At 41.6% G+C, this 20,623-nt stretch overlaps 3 protein-coding genes across 3 annotated transcripts in view; 2 read left to right on the top strand and 1 right to left on the bottom strand.

Annotated features, from left to right (window-relative positions):
• The window catches only part of LOC115794961 (pre-B-cell leukemia transcription factor 1), a 9,582-nt gene extending 6,927 nt beyond the window's left edge, over positions 1 to 2,655 (bottom strand). The window contains 2 exon segments of the mRNA XM_075074432.1: positions 1,572 to 1,645; positions 2,304 to 2,655. Coding sequence (XP_074930533.1) covers positions 1,572 to 1,645; positions 2,304 to 2,548 — 319 coding nt within the window. The 5' untranslated portion in view covers positions 2,549 to 2,655.
• A 763-nt stretch (positions 2,656 to 3,418) lies between these two features.
• On the top strand, positions 3,419 to 6,651 carry gpsm3 (G protein signaling modulator 3). Its single transcript, XM_030750685.1, has 5 exons — positions 3,419 to 3,827; positions 4,251 to 4,768; positions 5,021 to 5,186; positions 5,375 to 5,607; positions 5,727 to 6,651. The coding sequence occupies exons 2-5, from the start codon at positions 4,295 to 4,297 to the stop codon at positions 5,865 to 5,867; spliced, it is 1,014 nt and encodes a 337-aa protein (XP_030606545.1). The 5' UTR covers positions 3,419 to 3,827; positions 4,251 to 4,294; the 3' UTR covers positions 5,868 to 6,651.
• Positions 6,652 to 9,614: 2,963 nt separating this feature from the next.
• On the top strand, positions 9,615 to 20,582 carry dnase2 (deoxyribonuclease II, lysosomal). The gene is made up of 7 exons (XM_030750683.1): positions 9,615 to 9,737; positions 10,684 to 10,781; positions 10,994 to 11,165; positions 12,961 to 13,066; positions 13,815 to 13,979; positions 18,739 to 18,957; positions 19,063 to 20,582. The coding sequence occupies exons 2-7, from the start codon at positions 10,684 to 10,686 to the stop codon at positions 19,425 to 19,427; spliced, it is 1,125 nt and encodes a 374-aa protein (XP_030606543.1). The 5' UTR covers positions 9,615 to 9,737; the 3' UTR covers positions 19,428 to 20,582.
• The last annotated feature ends 41 nt before the right edge of the window (positions 20,583 to 20,623 follow it).

Below are 20,623 nucleotides of genomic sequence, written 5' to 3'. Positions count from 1 at the left end.
TCTCCCACTCTCTTAAACTAAAGCCTTTACAAACAGTGAATTCAAGCATAAAGCAATGATGAAACAGGTTTGGGATGACATAAGTTGTTCCTTTGTGTGCCATCATCTTGTTTTGCGAGTCACACTCGTAATCACTTTGCTAGAAATGCACTTTTAGACGGTACCTTTTAACCCTCAAGCAGCCAAGTTATTTTAGGTGTTCATCATATCGCTACTGGTTTCCTTCATCTCTGACAGATATTCTAAAATATTCTATTGTAATTAATTATGTTTTCAATCATTATTGTGCAACTCATCTCTTTCAGCTGAACTCTTTTTAACCATCATCCTGGGCTTTAAGCACGTGCCTCAAAGCTTGCTCAGCAGTAAATCTTACTACTCTAGGTCTGTCAGTCATGATTCAAGCATTATGGTTTAGTGACTGGAAGGGGAAAATTTCAATATCAAATCAAAGCCTTTAATGACATTTTTTTTTTTTTACACACCTTTTCACACCAATGGGCCAATTTGTGTAAAAAATGAAACTCTGTGGAAGAAGACAAAACCTTAATATTTTTATAGGTTGTATTTCATGTTTTGCCTGCAATAACAGAAATTTCCCAACTTTTTGTTGGGATGAATATAAGATAAGATAGTGTTTATTTGTCACATGGGCAGTTATACACAGTACAATGCACAGTGAAATGTATTTTGTACCTGCAACCATTATACATACACATATAAATAAGAAGATAAAAATAAAAATAAGTAATTCACACTATACACTATGTACTATACACTATATATAATTTAACTTATCTTATATGGCTGACAATTCTACACTCTAGGTCAAAGCATAATTAATCTCATTGCATGCTGCAAGTGAAATTCATTTCGATTTCACCCATAGTTGCACATAGAAACCTGCAAATTTAATTTTCATATAGCTGAATTCAGTTATTTATGACGCCACGTATGAAGTCTGAAAAAATGTTTACAAAAAGGAGCCTAGTTAAGTAGAAAATACAAAAAGTTAATTAAAATAAAGAAAAAAAAATCCTAACATATATATAAAAATAAAATCACACCAATACTTAATAAGAGCTTGCCACCCATGTACACTGACTTTTTTATATTTCTTTCTGAAAACATTTTAATTACTCTTGAATCTTGAATACAGCACAAATAAAGCTTAATAAGTAGAGGCCTAATAAACAAAATCAGCACAGGTGATGTAGTGCGAGGTAGGAAAGATTTCCTTTATCAGTCCTTGTGGCAGCTCAAACATATTATAGCCATGGCAGCAAAGTGATATGATTGTACTGCAGCAATTAAACCTCATGTTGTACAGCTGTTGTCATCTCAGTCTGCTCATACTCCAGCTAACATTTAATATTAAGGCTGTCTGATTATTTTTGCTTTAGACTGTACAAGTATAAAAACTGTGTTTTTTTTTACTTAGGAATTCAGCTTGTTTATGACTTTATTGGCTCCTGATGACACAATGTCAACACGGTCTAATGTCGCTGCCAAACAAAATTAAAGTGGTGCCTGCTGACAGAGATCAAAACTCCTGGAAACCAGAAACCTACCAGTTTTTTCCTTAATCTCGCACAAAACGCTGAACAATGCGGGTTTCATCCGGTGACAGTTGAGCGCATGTTTCCTGCACATAAAGAAAAAAATAGAAAAGAAGCATAACCTGAGAGCCTATCTGTAAACAGAGGCACAGACTGACAGCATGCAAATGGACCAAAACAAAAACAACACAAATCACAAAGTGACCACATTTAGCCGAGCTAATGTAGCAAACGTTAGCTTCTGGCTAGCTGTGAGTTAAGAGGGTAACCTTTCACTGCTGATCTGTCTGTATATGATAGCCAGTAGGCTCTGTCATCTATCTATTTGTTTACTATGTAATTAAATTGTAACACGTGTTACTTAACAGTGCTAAGGTGTATATCGGCGCTATCTTTAGCTACCTATTGTAGCCTTAGCTTGTTAGCCTTAGTTAGCGTAGCATGCTAACAATAGCTACATTTTAAACAGCCGCTGCTAAAAGAAACAAGTGTTCATAACTTACAGCAGAAAAACAGTAAAAGCGGACATGTGAGTTTGAATCTGAACATTTGACACCAAAAGCAACTTTGCTTGTGTCAATTAGCACGCTAATCAGTTAGCTTCTAGTTAAATAATCTAAACAATAGGTTGAAGTTCAGGAAACTTTGCCCCTGCGAGACGGAGTCGACAAAGCAGCAAAACACAAAGCGGCTGCAGCGTCAATACCACTAAATAATTAAAAAAAAAACATAGCTGTGACTTACTTTGCTTGTGCCTCGTCCAAACTTTGGTCGGTGATGGTCATTATTTGCTGCAGTATGTCCCCAATATCTCTGCGGGTTTCATGTCCGTTCTCTGTACCATCGAGGCCCGATTCCGCTCCGTCGGGCCGATGCTGGGAAGGTTGGTGAACCGAGTTGAGCGCATGCATCCCGGGGTGGCCACTCACGCCGAGTCCCCGGCCGTTGGATGGCCCATTGCCCGTCAGAGGCTGCTGCTGCTGCAACATCTTCAGCGACGCACAGTGGCGACGACTGCTGCCCAACTGTGCTCACAGACACAACACAGCCTGAGCGGAGGCATCGCACGGAGCGGGGTCCCCTAGCGACTGACAGGAAACGGTGCAAGACGGTGCATGCACGGTGCAGCGCGTGACAGACCAAGCGTCTCTGTGGGTACGGTGGTGTAGCACCAAAGGTAACCACAACAACAAAACATCTGCACTCTGCATTTTCAGAAAGCAGAAGTGTGTGTGGGTGGATGTATGTGCGTGGGTGGGTGAAATAGAAAGAAATGACATTCAATGCAGCAGGAGGTTACTTTTTGCTGTTATGGCCGGATCCCAACAATCTAAATGTGGGGCAAACAGGACATTTGTGTGGGACAGTGTGGAGCATGTTAGGCTAAGAGATTAGCAGTATGTAACTTAACAGATAAGCACACGTAAACTATACAGGTGAAAGGTCGATTAGATAAAGGACCTGTGTTCTAAATAGAAAATAAAATTTATTTTCATGGCCTTGTGTGATTGTCTTTGTACACACACTCTTTTTCTATTTTAATAAAGGATAAAACTGTTATTTAAGCAGCTTTTCTGTCTGCTGGTCAAGTTTGGTGTTTACTAGATCACTCTTTTATTTCTAACCAGGTTACAGGCACTCACAGAGGCATTCAGATAAAAGGACGTGCTTTTTAAAATTTCTTGTTTTTCAAGTGATAATCTCGCTTAGACAGCTTCCCTTACTTGTCTGACTCTACTTCTCGTTTTAGCTGCAAGTCAACAGGATGTGAAAACCACAGTGTGTTAAGAAAAAAAAACTGTGCGCCTGTTTCAACATGCTGCACTTGGGGCTAACATAACCAAATGAGCAGCAGTTAAAGCAGCAGCTGCTGTAAGAAGGATAGGATAGGATCATAAGACCTTTCTTGGGAACAAGCTTACATTTACCCCACACATAACAGGGAGTGATTCTGCTTTTCACAGTAATATTTCATGATAGTCTGACTTGTCAGATATGGGCCAAGTAAATAGGGGTGGGCTGTGGTAAGAGGAACAGGAAGAGAGGAGACGAGAGAAAGACAGAAGGTAGCAGGGCAGATAGAAAAGGCGAGAGCTCGTCACGACGGCATGTGAAACTAGCAAATTTTCTTTTCTTTTTTCTTCTTTGCTCTTAATAAAGACTTTCACAAGACAAGTGATAAGCCAAAAACAAAAAAAAATGCTGCGCTCAGTTTGTAGAGACTTCAAATGATAATGATTTGAGGAGCTAAAAGTGCAAAGAGCAAAGGTAAGGACCAAAACTTTGAATTCACTTTGTGGTAGACAATAACATAATGTGATCTGTCACCAAGAGTTATTCCAGGGATTTGTCTGGCAAAATACACAACAGAGATCATCTATCAGCAAGACGCTGACATCTGTGATCACACTGTCATACACATTTGTAGCCTCACAGCTAACTGGAATATGTGACTTGAAGTTTCTTTGAATTTTCTGCCTGAAAATCTGCGTCTTGCGTACTTGAACCTGTCAAACTGGTTTCTCACACAGAGCACAGCAGCTCTGACGCAGTCATCAAGCTTTTGAGCTTCAGTGTTTATACGTTATGTTTGCTAGTGGTATTTATTTTTTTTTAAGTTTGAACAGTATTCTGATGTTTTTTATCTATTTTTTTTTTATCCACATCTGGCTTCTTCCATTTTCTTATCAGGACTGACAGAGAGATCGTTGGACCACGCAGATATCAAGGCTGAAATGGCTGAAGAGGAGCTGCAGGAACCTCTTGTCATCGTTGAAGATGGAGACTTTGTTGAAAGTGTTACTGAAATTAGGGCAGCGGGCGGTTCAGACGCTGCCGTACAAAGCTGCAGCGAGGAGTCAGCTGTCAAAAAGGAAGAAGAGCACATAGGAGGAAACAGTCAAGAAGAAATAGCAGGTAAAATAAACTTAGAAGAGCAAAGCTTGGACAAACAGCAGACGAACAGAGAGGAAGATGGTGCAAGAGAGGACAAACCAGAGAAAACTGAGAGCACAGATGATGGACTCACAAGAGAATGCAGTGAAAGCGAAGGGCAGCCACATGAAGTGCTTAAAGAAACATCTGAGAAACCCAGCAACACAGAGGATGAGAAAGCCACACAAAGTGACCCTCAAGTAGACATAAAGGAGCTAAATTCATCCGAGCAACAAGCTGAGGGGGAACCAAACCAAAAAGAGGATCCAAAAAAGGTTGGTATCTGCCGCCCTTACCCGGAGATTACCTGTGCTGTAAATCGGTTGACTTTAACATACTGCCACCAGCCAGAGAGAGAGAGACAGTCTCACAGTGGAAAATCTGCGGGTATCTCTTTATTACAGAGCATGTGGCAGTACGTAGGAGTGGATTCTCTTTCTTTGCCAACAAACAGTCTGTGCCACTCACTCAGAAACCATTCCTCTCTCCCCCCATTCTTTTTCTGCCTCCCACCTGTGTTTTCTCAGGCTCGCCGGTTAACCCCTGACTTCCCAGAGGCACTGTTCGAGCTGCTGTGCACCTTTCAGGAGGGCAGACGGCTCAATGACCAGCGCTGCTCCTTCAGTCTGGAGAGTGGGGTCAGGAGGAGGAGGTGCCACTCTGAGCCCAACACCTCCAAACCGGTTAACAGAGGTAAGAGCGCCGTTTTGCCGTGGTATCGTTTTTGTGTCACGATCATGGCTTATGTTGAGCAGGCAGGATGAAACCACCCATTCTGCCTGACTCAGGAATGTAGAACATCAACCACCATGTTTTTTTCTTGACCACTGGCCACATTAAGTCCCCTGCCTTTTGCTCTTTTCTCTCTCATTTCGTTACAGTCCTCTTTTCCTCCATGACTTCACTGCAGAAAGAGGAGTTTTTCGACCTGGTGGCCACTGCACAAGGACGGCGGCTAGATGATCAGAGGGCGCAGCTTGGAAGGGCTTCACCACCAAAAACAAAGCCCAGAAGTTTCAGAGGGAGTATAAAACAGCTGTCCCTCTCTGTGAAAAAGCCAGCACCGGTTCCTGTGCCTAAAGACGATCTCTACGATATGATTCTCACCACACAAGTAAGCAGTCTGAACTGTTTAGATGTGTTTGTCATGACCTGAGGCGCTTTCTGCTTTGTTTATACAAATGCCAGTGAGAGCGTTGCTTCCATGCTTTTTGCTTTCGTTTTGACCCCCAGGCTCAGGGTAGGCTGGAGGACCAGCGCAGCAGAGCTCCTGGTCCCATGGATGATGAAGACTTCTTCTCCCTCCTCCTGAGGGTCCAGGGGGGACGCATGGACGAGCAGAGGACCGAACTACCATGCTTGCTGCAAACCTGAGATGGAAAACAAGAAAGTGTGGGGCTACTGTGTTAGCAAACCACTACTGCAGCCTTCCCGCTTAAGTTCCTATTTAAGGAGGACTCTTGTTCAACCCAAAGATGTTTTTTTGGGGAGGGGGAGTTGTCATTCCTCCTAATAGTGTTTCAAAATTTCAAGATTGTAGCAAAAACGCTAATGTTTTAGCAAAGCAACAGTGCTTTTAATGTAAACTGTGGAACATTCCTGATAAAACGTTTACTTCTAGTTCATTTTTTCCCCCACACTGTATAATCTAACACATATTTGACATGTCAGTTGAATAAATTCATTCAGTGATCCTCACTTAGAAAATCAAGTTGTTCTAAGTACTGTGCAATTACAAATTGGCCTAATTTAGCTATCTTAACTGCACTTGGTTTTTCTAAAGCAGCAAGTTTGCATAATTTTTAAGGACTGGAAACTTATTAGATTTGACAGTGGCAGTAAACAGGATCAGTAGATCTGCTTTCTCACTGGAAATTTTTGCATTTTTCTGAATGTTTGCAACAAGCTCTCGAATGGTTGCCGTGTGTGTGTGTGTGTGTGTGTGTGTGTGTGTGTGTGTGTGTGTGTGTGTGTGTGTGTGTGTGTGTGCGCGTGCCCTTGATGTAGAGGATGCAGTCTACTGATTTCCATTGTCTTGATTATTTGTATTGAAAATGTAATGTAGCACAGCAGACATTACTATGAGGAGATAGCAGCTCCAAGATCATACAGTGCTGGGACCAGTTCTCCTTCAAAATAAAGTATACTGGAGAGTGTATTCTTTCATTTTCGTTACATTTTTTGCACCTGAATCTTGTTGTCACCTGTCACTGCAGGCAGTTTGCTTATGACACAAGAGTGCGTAAGACCTGCTCTGCTATCTTCATCGTTAACCATCATTTGCCTTGCTAGTTCACATTCTCACAACCTTATGATAATGTTTAATCTTTCTAAAAATCCCCTTCGCACATAAAACGGTCACATATGAATAGACGAGCCTGTGATATCCCGTTTAGGGAAGAGGAGAGGCTAAGATAAAGGTGTTAATTTTTTACAGAGCTTATGGTCTGAAAACAGGTGTTATCTCAAAGTTCCTGAATTCCTTTTTGTTAATGTGACATCACCCCAAAGGGAAACTGTAGTCACTTGTTAAGCAATGTGCTAGATGCATGCAATATATTCTTCAGTTGTCACTCAGTACAACCCATGATTACATGATCACTCTCAGAAGCGCTACAGCCAATAATCAGGTCAACTCCTGTGCCAGTGGGGGCCTCTCGGAGCTCCCCCCGGTGTGTGTTTAGTCCACTCAGCTCAGAGGAGCTTTGTGAGGAACTGTGCAGCTTAGAGGTGAAAAGAGGATGCTGTGTCACTTCCTGAAATAGTGTAGAAAAATATGAGATGAGATGGGGTTGAAGGTGGAATTGAAGAAGAAAGCATATAAAAAGAAATAAATAAGTCACACTTTTCACCTAAATTGTGAAAGAGTAAAACAGGAAGAAACAACAGAAGGTCGTCTTACCAAATTCAAGTTCCACTTTTAACAATGAGAGAGAGAGAGTGTTTATCACAGACACACTCGTCTTTCTTACATTATCGGCTGCTTGTCGAAGACCTTATATGAACTAGGTCAACATACATTTTTCATTAATATTTACATAAATTAGGTGATTTAGAGATTCTTCTGAGCTATTCTACTCTGTAGATTCAAGTCTTTGAAGCTTTCAATTACAAAACTAGTTTTAAAAAGACTATTCAAGGAGAAATCAGTGAAAATGTCTCTGTTGCTGTTACAAGAAGGCTGAATTAGTTAACTTTGGTATTATGTTCTAGCGTTTTGTTATGAAGAACTTTGTGATATTAATCTTGAAAGCTGCTATAGAAAGAAAATTTTATGTATTATATTATATGATATTATATGATATTATATGATATTATATGATATTATATTATATTATATTATATGATATTATATTATATTATATGATATTATATTATATTATAAACAGAATTGGTGAGCAGTCCTGGGACCAAGCTCACACTGCAGGGACTCAATGGCCAAACAATCCCTATTCAGCACCCCCCACAGGATGCCCCGAGGGACGCTGTCCAATACCTTCTCCCAGTCCACAAAGCACATGTAGACTGGATAGGTAAACTACAAGGATGAAAACCACATTGTTGCTCTTGAAGGTTCGACTAACGGGCAAACTCCCCTTTCCAGCACCCGGGCATAGGCCGGGGAGGCTGAGTTTAGCACGCTCTCCGGTCCCCCTTGTTAAAGATGTGAACCACCATCCCACATTGCAGAGGCAAGTCAAGATAGCACTACAACAACGAGTTGTTTAACTACCTCAGTGACCTCACCCCCAGGGATGAGCTAGTTGTCCCCCTCATCTGCAGACTCTGCTTCCTCTGCAGAACGCGTGTCAGCAGGATTAAGGACGTCCTCGAAGTATTCCTTCCATCCCCTGACTATAGCCTCAGTTGAACTCAGCAGAGAAGAGCAGAAGAGAAGAGCACTGCATTCACTTCGAGGCCATCCGAAAATCTTTTTCCAAGGCCTTACCGAACACGTCCCACACCCAAGTTTTGGTTTGAGCCACCGCCCGAGCCATGTTCCGCTTGGCCTGCCGGTACCCGTCAGATGTCTCCAGAATCCCACAGGCCAACCCAGCCTGACAGGACTCCATCTGCAGCTTGATGGCTCCCTTCACCTCCGGTCACCACCATCTGGTTTGGGGATTACCACCATGACAAGCACCAACCACCTTGCAGCCGCAGCTCTGAGCAGGAGCCTCAATAGAGGTGTGGAACATGGCCCATTCTGCTGGAAGTGGGAGTTGAAGATCTCATGGACTGGGGCCTCTAGCTGGCATTCTCAGCACACCCTCACTATACCTTGGGTACGCCAGGTCTGTCCAGCATCCTCCCCACCACCTGATCCGACTCACCACCAGGTGGTGATCAGTTAACAGCTCAGCTCCTCTCTTCACCCGAGTGTCCAGTGATTGTCCGCAGATCTGATGATACAATTACAATATTGATCATCAAACTGTGACCTAGTAACTGACCTCTAGGGTGGCTGGCCGCTCCCTCAGAGAAAGGTTGAAGAGTGCAGTTATTTGAGAGGGGCTCAGAGTAGAGCCACTCATCCACACGAAAGGAATCAGTTCAGGTGGTTCGGGCATATGACCAGGATGCCTTCTGGTGAGGTGTTCCAGACATGTCCTACTGGATGGAGACAACGGGGGCAGACCCAGGACACACTGGAAGCCTATCCTAGCTGTCATAGGGCAGGAGGCAGGTACAGGATACAGGTCACTAGCCTGTGTATTATATTATATTATATTATATTATATTATATTATATTATATTATATTATATTATATTATATTATATTATATTATATTATATTATATTATATTATATTATATTATATTATGTTAAAAACGTATTTGTAATAGCCGCTTTTTTATGTTGTCCCGCCCACCGGTCGACGTCATCAACCACATGACTGTGAAATTAGGACTTTTGGAGAAGGATAAGACGAGAGTTTCAGCGTTTTGGAGCACCGAAAACAGTCTTCAACCGTAGCCGTAAAGCATGAACGCTACACAACATTTATTTAGTTTTATTTCTTTAATGTAATATAACGTATCTGTCTATAATGTCCTGTCTGCCGTTGTTAGCGAGCTTTTAGCGTTTGTTAGACGTCATTGTCTCATCCCCGAATTATAGGCCGAGACCAAAACAAGGGCGTTCTCGAAGAAGACGAAACTTGAAGACCAAAGCAGATTTTAATAATTCCGCAAAACAAAATAAGACTTTATTGAGAACATACACGAGGACAGACAGTTAAAGGTGTGTTGACTCAAACTTATCCTGCACTTTCTTTGACTTTCCTCTCCGAGTTAATGAGAAGCGCTAACAGGTCCACCGCCTGCTGCTCTGATTCATATTGTTAAGTTCATATTTAGCTGCAGATAATATCAGGTCATTGTTTTCTCATTGAACTCGTTGTTTTTAAGTTGTATCTGTTTTTTATACGCTATTTTTGTAACCTGCAGTATTTACGGTGATACGAAAAGTTTCGTTTCATTCATTTGCCAAGAAGTCACAAGATGATTTTCTTTTGTTTGAAACTGAGACCACAGGCTGCCTTTTATTAAATAAGTTATTCGGAATAATTAGCATATACATATATAAAATACTGAGCCTTGATTAATGCTGAAATGTATCCGGTTATTCACCCAATCACTGCTTAAGCATATTTTTCCGTGATTTTACTCGATAATGTCCAGTTTACGCTTCATCGTCTTTTTATCTAAAAGTATAATTCAGATGGCATGTTGTGCTTTTATTCTGCTTTACGTAGTTACTAGTTTCTTTGTAGATTCACTATATTAATAATTATCAATACACTCAGGCTATAACTTACCAATGGTGCATGTTCACTAATACATCAGCATTTAAAGGACAGTTATAAAAATACATAAGAATATATATCAGCGGCTCATTCTGCATATTTATTGAGGCACATTTGCTGCTAATACCTGAGACTTACTTTTCCCGTAACCAAGTATTTCTACTCTGTTGTATTGGCAGTTTTACTTGAGAGCACTGAAACTCTTAAGGAATGGATCACTGTTAGTAAAAAAAAAAAAAAAAGCAGCCGACTGTTATATAAGGTTGTGAGAATGTGAACTAACAAGGCAAATGATGGTTAACGATGAAGATAGCAGAGGTAAATATATTTATACATATATTTACCTGTAATTATTAATAAAAGTCTGTCTCTGGTTCTTAGATGCTTCTGTTCCTATCCGTGCTGATCCTCTATGTGCCGCTAGAGGGCAACACCGCACCAATCAGCTGCTACAATGACCAAGGAGATGCTGTTGATTGGTAATTCATTGATAACAATCCTGGGGAAAGCAAGCTTTTTACAAATATACTTATTATATGTTTGTTTTAAAGTAGACATTTTGCATTAATCTGAGTAAACTGAAGCAGTGTTTTCAATAACAGTTACTATTTTCAGACACGCATTAATATAAGCAGTTCTTATGTTTACACCCTTCCAAAAGTCTTCCTCTCTGTGTCTCTGTCTGAGTTAGGTTCTATATATACAAGCTGCCCAAAGAACATGGCAAAAAGTCTCCTGAATACGGTGAGATGTATTTAATTTTGGACAAAGGGCGTGAAGGATGGACTGAAGGGAAGGGCTCAGTGAATGACACCACGGGCGCCCTGGGCAGGACGGTGGGACAGCTGTACGCGCAGGGGAAGGTCTGTTTCCATCAGCTTTCTTTTTTCTGCAGCAAAGGTGGAAGTGAATACAACGTATAAAACCTGTAAACTCAGTTTCGTTTGGGAACGCACCCGGGTGAATGCCTGCGCTTCAAAATCTGATTATCATACTCTTTTCAGCTCCTTAGTATTCGTGGACACAATTAATGTTAAAAGGAAAATTCTGACTTCTGTTTTTAAGACAAGTAGAGCTTCACTTTATATGTGACCCAAAGTTCTGATGTTGTGTTTTAGAAATCCTGATTTATCTTCTTAATTTCATGCCTCAAGACTAAATTTGGTATTTCTCCAAAAATATTTATAAAAGGCGGGTTGAACTTAAAATTCTTACAACTTACAACAATTAAAATACATTTGAGTTTATCACAGTGGCCAAAAGTGACAGTCTGTGTTAACTGCAGTGACACAGACCGGCTGTGCTGATGTGGCTATCTGCATCGGTGCACTGTGTGCTGAGCTCAGGCTGTTTAAATGTGTTTTTCCTGCTTCTTCTTTGTGACTGCAATCACAAGACTTCTTGTTCCATAAATATGAAGTCCACTAATAAGCATTTTTTTTCATATACGTCTGCTATAACCAGCTGACATTAATAGATCAGAAGACGAAACCTGTAATGAGAAGTGAAACTCGATCTGTTTGTTCAGGTGCTTGACTTTCTGTGTCAAACAGGTCAGCTGCTAACTGAAAATTTGGGAGTTTCATCAAAACATGCCAAAGAGTTTGTGGGAAAGGTTCTCAGCCCAAAATTATTGGATGCATCCATCTGAGTGATTGTGTTGTGTAACGGATTGCTCCTCAACCACCACCGCCTCCACCAAACGTGCATAGAATAAAGCATGTGAATAGTTTAATGTGGCTCATAGTGTAGAAGCACAGCCAAACATATTCCCTCATCTGCCTTCACACAGACATGAACCTGAGTAACATCCATCCTTAATCCAGAGGGTTTAATATGATGTGGGCCCACCCTCTGCAGCTATAACAGCTTCAGCTCTTCTGGGAAGTCTTTCCACTGGTTTAGGAGTGTTTATGGGAATTTCTGACCATTCTTCCAGAAGCACATCTGTGAGGTCAGACACTGATGTTGGAGAGAAGGCCTGGCTCACAGTCTCTGCTCTAATCCATCCCAAAGGTGTTCTATCAGGCTGAGGTCAGGACTCTGTGCAGGCCAGTCAAGTTCTTCCACACCAAACTGGCTCATCCATGTCTTTATGGAGCTGCTTTGTGCACTGGTGTGCAGTCATGTTGGAACAGGAAGGGGCCATCCCCAAACTGTTCCCACAGAGTTGGAGCATCAGATTGTCCCAAATGTCTTGGTCTGCCGAAGCATGAAGAGTTCCTTTGACTGGAACTAAGGGGCCGAGACAATTTCAATTCAAAAATTCAAGTCATAAATTCCCATAAACACTCCTAAACCTGTGGAAAACCTTCCCAGAAGAGCTGAAGCTGTTATAGCTGCAGAGGGTGGGCCCACATCATATTAAACCCTATGGATTAAGAATGGATGTTACTCAGGTTCATATGCAGACGAGTGAGTACTTTTGGCAGTACAGTGTACCATATACATATAAATATGCCTGCCTCTCTGCAGCTGAGGGAAAGCAGATGATGATACAGAGCATATTTCTGAATTTATAATTTAAGTTGTTGGTGTTTGCTGCTTTATTTATTCATTTATTTTGTTTTGAGGTTAAAAACAGACTTTCCTATGTGCAGTGTGCACACATGCATGAACCTATATTTAATATCAGTTAAAAACCTTTGTTTTCTGTAGAATATGGAGGTTGCATACATCCTTTACAATGACCAGAAGCCACAAGAGGACTCGTCCAGTGACAGACGGGGAGACAACGGTGGAAGCAGAGGGGGCCACACGAAAGGTGAGCAGTCTCCAGTTGTCCCAAGAGACTGTAAAAGGTTTGAATTGATACAGCTTTTCCCAAAAAGTTGGAATAATTTGCCTCGATCCATCCATTCATTTAAGGGGGGGCAGTCTGTCACACAGAGAGATATGAGCACTCACATTCACACCATATATATATAAAATAAATTTAAAAAATAATTCAATCACCTCAGGCAATTCTGGGAAACTGTCAGGTGACTCAGGAGGGGAAAGCAGCTTCGAGTTTCATTTATAAAAACGCCAAATCGTAACAACAGTCGCCTCAAGGTGTTTTATATTATAAGGTAAAGACCCTACAATAATACAGAGAAAACATATCAGTCAAAACGACCCCCTATGAGCAGCACTTGGTGACAGTGGGAAGGAAAAACTCCCTTTAACAGGAAGAAACCTCCAGCAGAGCCAGGCTCAGGGAGGGGGGGTCATCTGCTGAGGGGGGAGGGAAACAGGACAAAAGTGGTAATGAAAACTGAACATCTCGGTGTTCCCCCGGAAGAGCTACAGCAACATTTAAAAGTATTTTTTTTAACTTAAAAAAGAAAAAAAAATTTTTTTAATTAAAAAAAAGAAGAAGTGCTTTATTTGAACAGATTAACATGCATTTACATTTTCTCTGATGCGTAGAAACAAATGAGCATAGAAAAATGTGTGTAGCTTGGTTTGAATGTCCACATTAACCTCGCGGAGGAAAAAGGTTTGATGTATTTTCAATATCTGCTCCTCAGGTGTTGTGCTGCTGGATAAAAAACAGGGTTTCTGGCTGGTCCACAGCACTCCTCACTTCCCCCCCGCTCAAGAGGCAGGAGAGTATTATTACCCCAGCAGCGGCGAAGATAACGGGCAGAACTTCCTCTGTGTTACGTACCCGCTCGACCGCTTCCAGACCATCGGTAAGGCTGGAGTCGGGCCATGTGGCCTCTTAGCAAAGCCGGAGTTGATATAAAGATGCAGTTAATGCCTAATGAGGATGTTTAAATGGATGATGTTATTAGACTGCGATCACAGTATGAGTGCTGGGAGAAGGACCAGACAGCTAATGACGATTCATATTCTGCTCTCTGTCTGCAGTTTTGTTGGTCTGCCTAAATTTGCTTTAATTACAAGGACCTGAAGAGTTCCTTTTCAATTTCATATCTATATTAGGGTCATATTTTTCCTCAGTAGTTAAAATGTCCAACTGTTATTGCCGGGCTTCTTAACTGCTGAGCAAAAAAAAAGTGTTTTGTGATGAAATCAATACGATTATAAATAAGAATCAGCCATGCATGTTAACCACGTTAACCATGTTAACATGAGGCCTGCAGACCCGATTAGGGCTGCCAGAAGCTGCTGGCTGGCCTGTCAACCAATTTCTAATTTACTGAATAAAATTATGTTGAAGAGGTTCCAGTTATGGTTTATGTAATCTCAGCTATAATCCAGTAGGTGGGGTTAACCCCCCACTGGGACTGTAAATAATGACAATTTTTCATGTGTATTTTTAATCTTTTTTTTTTTTCCTTTTCCGAATAAGCAGAACTATAAACAAGATTTAAAAAAGTAAAAAAGGCAACTGAGCTCACATTTATCCACTCAAAGGGGACCTGTCATTTCTAGCTCCATAGTTTTATTCTTGGGCTCTCCAAGAGTAGCAAACTGATCAGTATTTGTCTCATACCCAGGCTTTCTGTAGGCTCACTTCCTCCTTCTTTTAAGACAACTTGTTTGGCTGCAGCTTGCAAACAAAAGATTCAGACGGCAGGTGGGCGGAGCCTCTGTGCTCGGTGAACATATTAGGAGGATCCACTCTCAGTGACTAATCCAGGAGCTTTGGGTTCACAGGGATGATTTGTACATTATTTGTAAGTTTGTTCATGTTTAATATGAGCATCTGTCACTGAAACAGTATCTGCTGGATGGAAAACAAGGAAAACCTCATGTTGTAACAGCTCATGTTAACAGAGCATTTACAGCTAAAATGCAGCTGCCGCTACTGAATGGAGTCAAATATTAGTACATAAACTACAGCTGTTATGTTGGCTAATGTAGGTTCCTGTACTCTGCTTTCATTAGTTAAAGTATAAAGAAGAAAAAAGTTAAAAACCACCAATCACATATCTGCTCAGATGTGTCAGCTCATTTATTAGTAATCATACATGTTTGTATGTGAACGGTTTACCACTATTATCCATTTGACAGCGTCGCAGCATTACTTACTGTTCGTATTGAAGTAGGATATGATGCGTCATCGGTGCCCACAGTAAAAATGATCTCAGAGATTTCTCATGAGTTATGAAGTAAAAAGAAGAAGCAACATATTTAAGTTTGGATGGAAGTGCAAAATTTTAAAACTGCAGAAGTATATTTTCAGTGTCAGTATCTAAGACAAGCAGAACTCGATAATAACAATATCCATCATAATAATAATAATTCCAAAGGGAATGTCACAGCCCGGCTCACAGACTGTAGCAGCGAATGGGAGACGAGATGAGGTGGAAACAAATGATTTAAAGTTCAATTGAAACTGCAGGTCAGTTGGATCAGGAGTTTAGTCTGAGTTCGGATGAGTGGCGGAGTACACAAAAGAAAGCGCTCCGAGGATCACGCTGTAGCATCAGAGAGCGACTGCAGGACGGGAGCTTTTATAGGTGCATGCAGGTGTAGCTCCTGCAGGACAGAGCTGAGCACAGACTGAAACAACATGGAGACGTCTGTGATGGCCTCGGGGTCATCGCAAGGTGCTTTAAAGGAGGTCCTCTCCAGGGAAACTGAACATACAACTATATGCATATGTTTTATGCTCCGATTTTGGCTCTTTTTTGACCATATTATGGTGGCCTTTGTTTGGGTAAAGGAAAGGACAAAATTCAGGCCCCAGCAGCAGTTACATAGTAACGATTTTTCCTCTTTGGCCTCTTTTGTTTAGGGAGGTCACCCAGTCAGTGTCCATGTGATGCTCAAACATGCTCCTGATTGATGCCTTTGTCACACACTGATGGAGATTTCTTAAGCACATTTAATCACTAATCTGTGTCAGTGTGTACGTGCATTATTGTTTCTTAGAGAAGCTGATTTAAGCGTCACCTGGTACATAATAATGCACTCAGAACAGAAACTGCCTGAACTGAGATAATCAGCATAAACAGGTGTCATCAGCATGTCACCTGGTGCCTCCGCAGCTCCCTGGCAGACCCGGCAGTTGGCACAGTTGCTATGGCAGTGCCTGCGGTAATGTAATTAATCTATGTAACCATAGAGATACTGGCCCTCACGCCGCGGCACGGATTTACTTTATCAGATCCTCGTGTCTCCAGCCGAGACGCTGAGAGCGTCACAGTGTCCAGTCTGCAGTCTGCAGGGTTAAACACCAGAAGGTGACCACAGCCTCATCGTGTTCTCACCTTGCAGCATTCGTTTGCAGATTAATGTGAAAAAAATTATATTCGACACTGCTGACCATTGTTTTTATTAACAGACTGATATGCTGTCAGAATTAGTCTCCTGTTTATGGTTTATTTAACCTGCTTGTTGTTTTGATTAGAAATGCTGCTGATGTTTCAGTACGAAGCATAATAAGTCAGTTATGATTTAAGCACGCCAGTCTCAGCTGGTATATGTGAGTTACTGGCCTTAAAGCAAAGTCTGTGCTGCAGTCTGTGCCAGATGAAGGTGTGTCAGAGGACTCAGCTTGCGAGCGTCTGAATGTCAAGACATTTTAATTAAAACTAAAAATGTCATCCTCATGGTGACAGGAGGAAAAGGCAGAGGATTATCAAACTCTGAAGGACTTTGAGCGGTAATAATAATATCTGTCCAGAGTTTCATGGAGATTATTGTGAAATGCGTTAAGTGCTGCCGTGTGCACTGCTCCGGTTTATATTTGAATGTTTTATAATAAAAGTTTTTATTTTTTGGATCCATTTTGTGGTGCTTTAATTTCCAATTCAGTTCAAATTAAAGACCAATGCTTAAACTAGGGCCTGACGATGATGATGATAATTAGTAATAATAATAAACTATTGAACAGCTTCCTGTGAAGACTCTGCACAATGGTGGTTCTCTGCTGCAGACAGCGCTGAGTGAAGCCTGCTCTGCTCAGCTGCGATGACACAATTCCTGAATTATCCCAATAATCCTTCTTAATGTTCCGATGCTTAAACTGAGACATTTCACCATTTCATGGAAAATATTAGTTCATTCTCAATTTGATGGCAGCAACACGTCTCAAAGTTGCCACGGGGGCGACAAAAGGCTGGAAAAGTAAGTGTTGGGAGAAAGAAAGAGCCGTAGGAACATTTTACAGCTAATTAGGTTAATTGATTAATTGATTCTGTATAAAAAGAGCATCTTAGAGAGGCAGTAGTAAAGATGGGCAGAAGTTCACCAAAAACTGCATCTACAATTTGTGGAACAATGACTTTGAATATCTCATCATCTACTGTGCACAACATCATCAACAGATTCAGAGAATCTGGAGAAATCTCTGTGTGCAAAGGACGAGGCTGAAAATCAGACGCCTGCGATGTTCAGGCTCTCGGGCGGCACTGCACTCAAAACAGGGACGATTCTGTCACTGCATGGGCTCAGGAACACATCCAGAGATCTGTGAATGCAGCTCACTGTGACATCCACAAATGCAGATTCAGGCTCCATCATCCAAAGAAGCAGCCCTATGTGAACATGATCCAGAAACCAATCATGGACATCATGACCTCCAGCGCAGAGAGGAGAGGCCTGCATCTGTGGTGGTATGGGGGTGCATTAGTGCCAGTGAAATTGGCAGCTTGCACATCTGGAAGGATGCCATCAATGTTGAAAAGTATATACAGGTTTTAGAGCAGCATACGCTCCCATCCAGATCACGTCTTTTTCAGGGAAGGTCTTGTGTATTTCAGCAAAACCACACGCTGCATCTATGCAGCAGCGTGGCTTCAAGAGTCTGAACCTTTCACCACTGCAAACAGTTCATTTGTCACGAAACAAAAAATATGGCAAAGAAGATTCAGGACTGCCGAGCAGCTCCGATCCTCTCAGACACGGAGAGGACAACGTTCCTCCCCAAAGGTCCAGCAGCTGCTCTCCTCTCTCCCAGATGTTTACGCTGCTAAAAGCAGAGGAGATGCTGCACGGTGATAAACCGTCTCAGCCTTTTGAGACATGTTGCTGTCTTCAAAATGAGCTAATATTTTATGAGATTTGCAAATGATTTTATTCTGTTTTTATTTAGATTTTACACAGTGTCCAAACTCTTTTGGAATCACGGCTGTACAGTATATGTTGGTCTGCTGCGATTTAAAGATTTATAAATGAATATCTTCTGATCACGGTTTCAGTCGTCTTTCCAGTTCTTCTGCTTTACATCAGACAGGAAGAAACTACTGCAAAAATATGAAATTCCCAAACGAAAATCATGGGAATTATGGAAAATCACAGAGCAAGGAAGAAAACCTATTATGAGATAAATGTGTGTGGTTTTGTTTGTAGTAAACTTTAAGGTTCGTCTTTACACTGTACTTAGTTATATGTTGCTGTACACAGTGTTGCAGTACAGGTCCTTCATATGACTTTGGGCCAGTGCTAGCAGTACACTGCTCTGTATTTGCTTCACTTAAAGAATGATGTAATTATGGGACGCTGTTTGCTTTAAATCAAATTTCTTTTGCACCGCAGGCGAGCAGCTGCAGATCAATCAGCCTAATGTGTATGACTGCAGCATCCCCGAGTCCTTGGCCTCCCAGGTGCCTTCGCTCACTGAGCTTTGTGACAAAAACAACCTGTCCTATGAAACCTTTCCACGTGCCAAATCTGTATCCAACCGCAGTGTGACGCTGACCTCAAAGGATGGGACGAACTTCATCAGCTTTGCCAAAGGAGCCGCTTTTGATGATGGTACAAGTTTATAGAAAGACAAATAATCTATTAGAGCATTCACACAGTTTACCATCAGTATAATAACAAAAAACATCCTCATCCATCTTCTCCCCTCTTCGTCAGATCTCTACCACTCGTGGGTAGCCCCCACCCTGCAGTCAGACCTCCTGGTCCAGTTCTGGATTCGCTCCACAGGCATTCTTCCTTCCGACTGCTCGCAGGGCTGGAAGGTCCTGGACATCAGGCTCATCAATCCAGGGCAGACGTCCCCCTTCAAGACCAGCCAGGACCACTCCAAGTGGGCGGTGAGCCCCAACGAGGCTGAGGATGGAGGCGGCTGGGTGTGCGTGGGGGATATAAACCGAAACGAGGCAGAAGAGAAGCGTGGCGGGGGCACGGTGTGCCAGCGTGATCCGCTGGTGTGGAAGGCTTACCGGACGGCAGCGTTGGAGTGCGAGGCCTGTGGAGGAGAAACGGTCCAGTGCTGAGAGTCTGCAGGAGCCGGACGCCGTCAGCTCGGCCAAAATGTGTTACAAGGGTCAAAAATATCACGCAAACATGGAAAGGTCATTCATTTTTTTTTTTTTTTTTTTTTTACATATTTCTGCTAAAATCTAGTGAAATCTATTTGAAATCTAATTAGGTTTAGTTTAAACTGGTGAGGATGCAAACACACTCATCCAGTGAATGATAGATGACAGTAAACATTCACTAGAAGACTGAAAGCTACTGAACAATGTCGAGTTAAAACAGCATCGCAAATGTTTCGACCTTCATGACAGGAAATACAAATATTAATAAACGTAATTAGAGTTTGTTCACAGGAGAACTCCACAGGGGGTCTTTAAATGTTGCCTGACTTTCTTTAAAGTCCATAAAATATTATCTCCAAATAATTAATTTAACAGAAAATATTAATGACTTTAAGTTTTAAAAAAGGTTTTTATATTGAAGTTTGTGTGTGGGAATCATTTTTTATATCAGTTTGATTCACGGTGATCAAACCAACAATCAGCGGCCTCTAATCTAAGTGATATTACACGTTTACAGCGGAGCTCCGCCCACACCTCCGAGAGGAATACGCGCATCTCTCAAATGATCAATGGATCCAACTTCGGCTAAAAATAAGGATCCTGTCAGTCACAGTGGGATCGTTGTACTTGTTCCTCTGCTCGTTAAGCAGGATTTTATGCAGTTCTCTGGGGTTGTTGCATCCTCCTCTTTCAGTGCGTGCAGATCTGCCGGAGGTGGAGAAGTAGGTGGGATGATTTTGTGTAATATGTTCATTTTTATAAAACATAAAAAGTGGCACTTTAAGGGAGAGTGTAGGTTCAAGAGTCTCTACAGCCACTGGGTGCTGTTTCACTGACATTTCCTGCTTTTAAACATGAGCTGGTTTGCTCTCGGGGAGAATGTCAGGCTTGCTGGTTAATTATTTTTAATCAAATGTGGGAATGATTGCACTATAGAACAATCTGTCACTGATGATAAATGACAGCCGCTCATACTTTAGGAATGAACTGAGCTCGTACGCGTGTCTGCATCTCCAATCTGCTTTAGATTTTATGCTTTCCATCCATGCATTCATTCTGATCCTGATTGTGCTTGAAGATGAAGATGTCGGTTGTCTTGAATTTGAATAAAGAGATAAAGAAAGTTTTTAGTCACTGATCTCCTTCCTTTG

The sequence above is a fragment of the Archocentrus centrarchus genome, chromosome 16, assembly GCF_007364275.1.
Source record: "Archocentrus centrarchus isolate MPI-CPG fArcCen1 chromosome 16, fArcCen1, whole genome shotgun sequence".
NCBI lineage: Eukaryota > Metazoa > Chordata > Actinopteri > Cichliformes > Cichlidae > Archocentrus > Archocentrus centrarchus.
The sequence above is the reverse complement of the archived record's forward strand: the minus strand, read 5'-3'. Positions and strand labels throughout refer to the sequence as shown.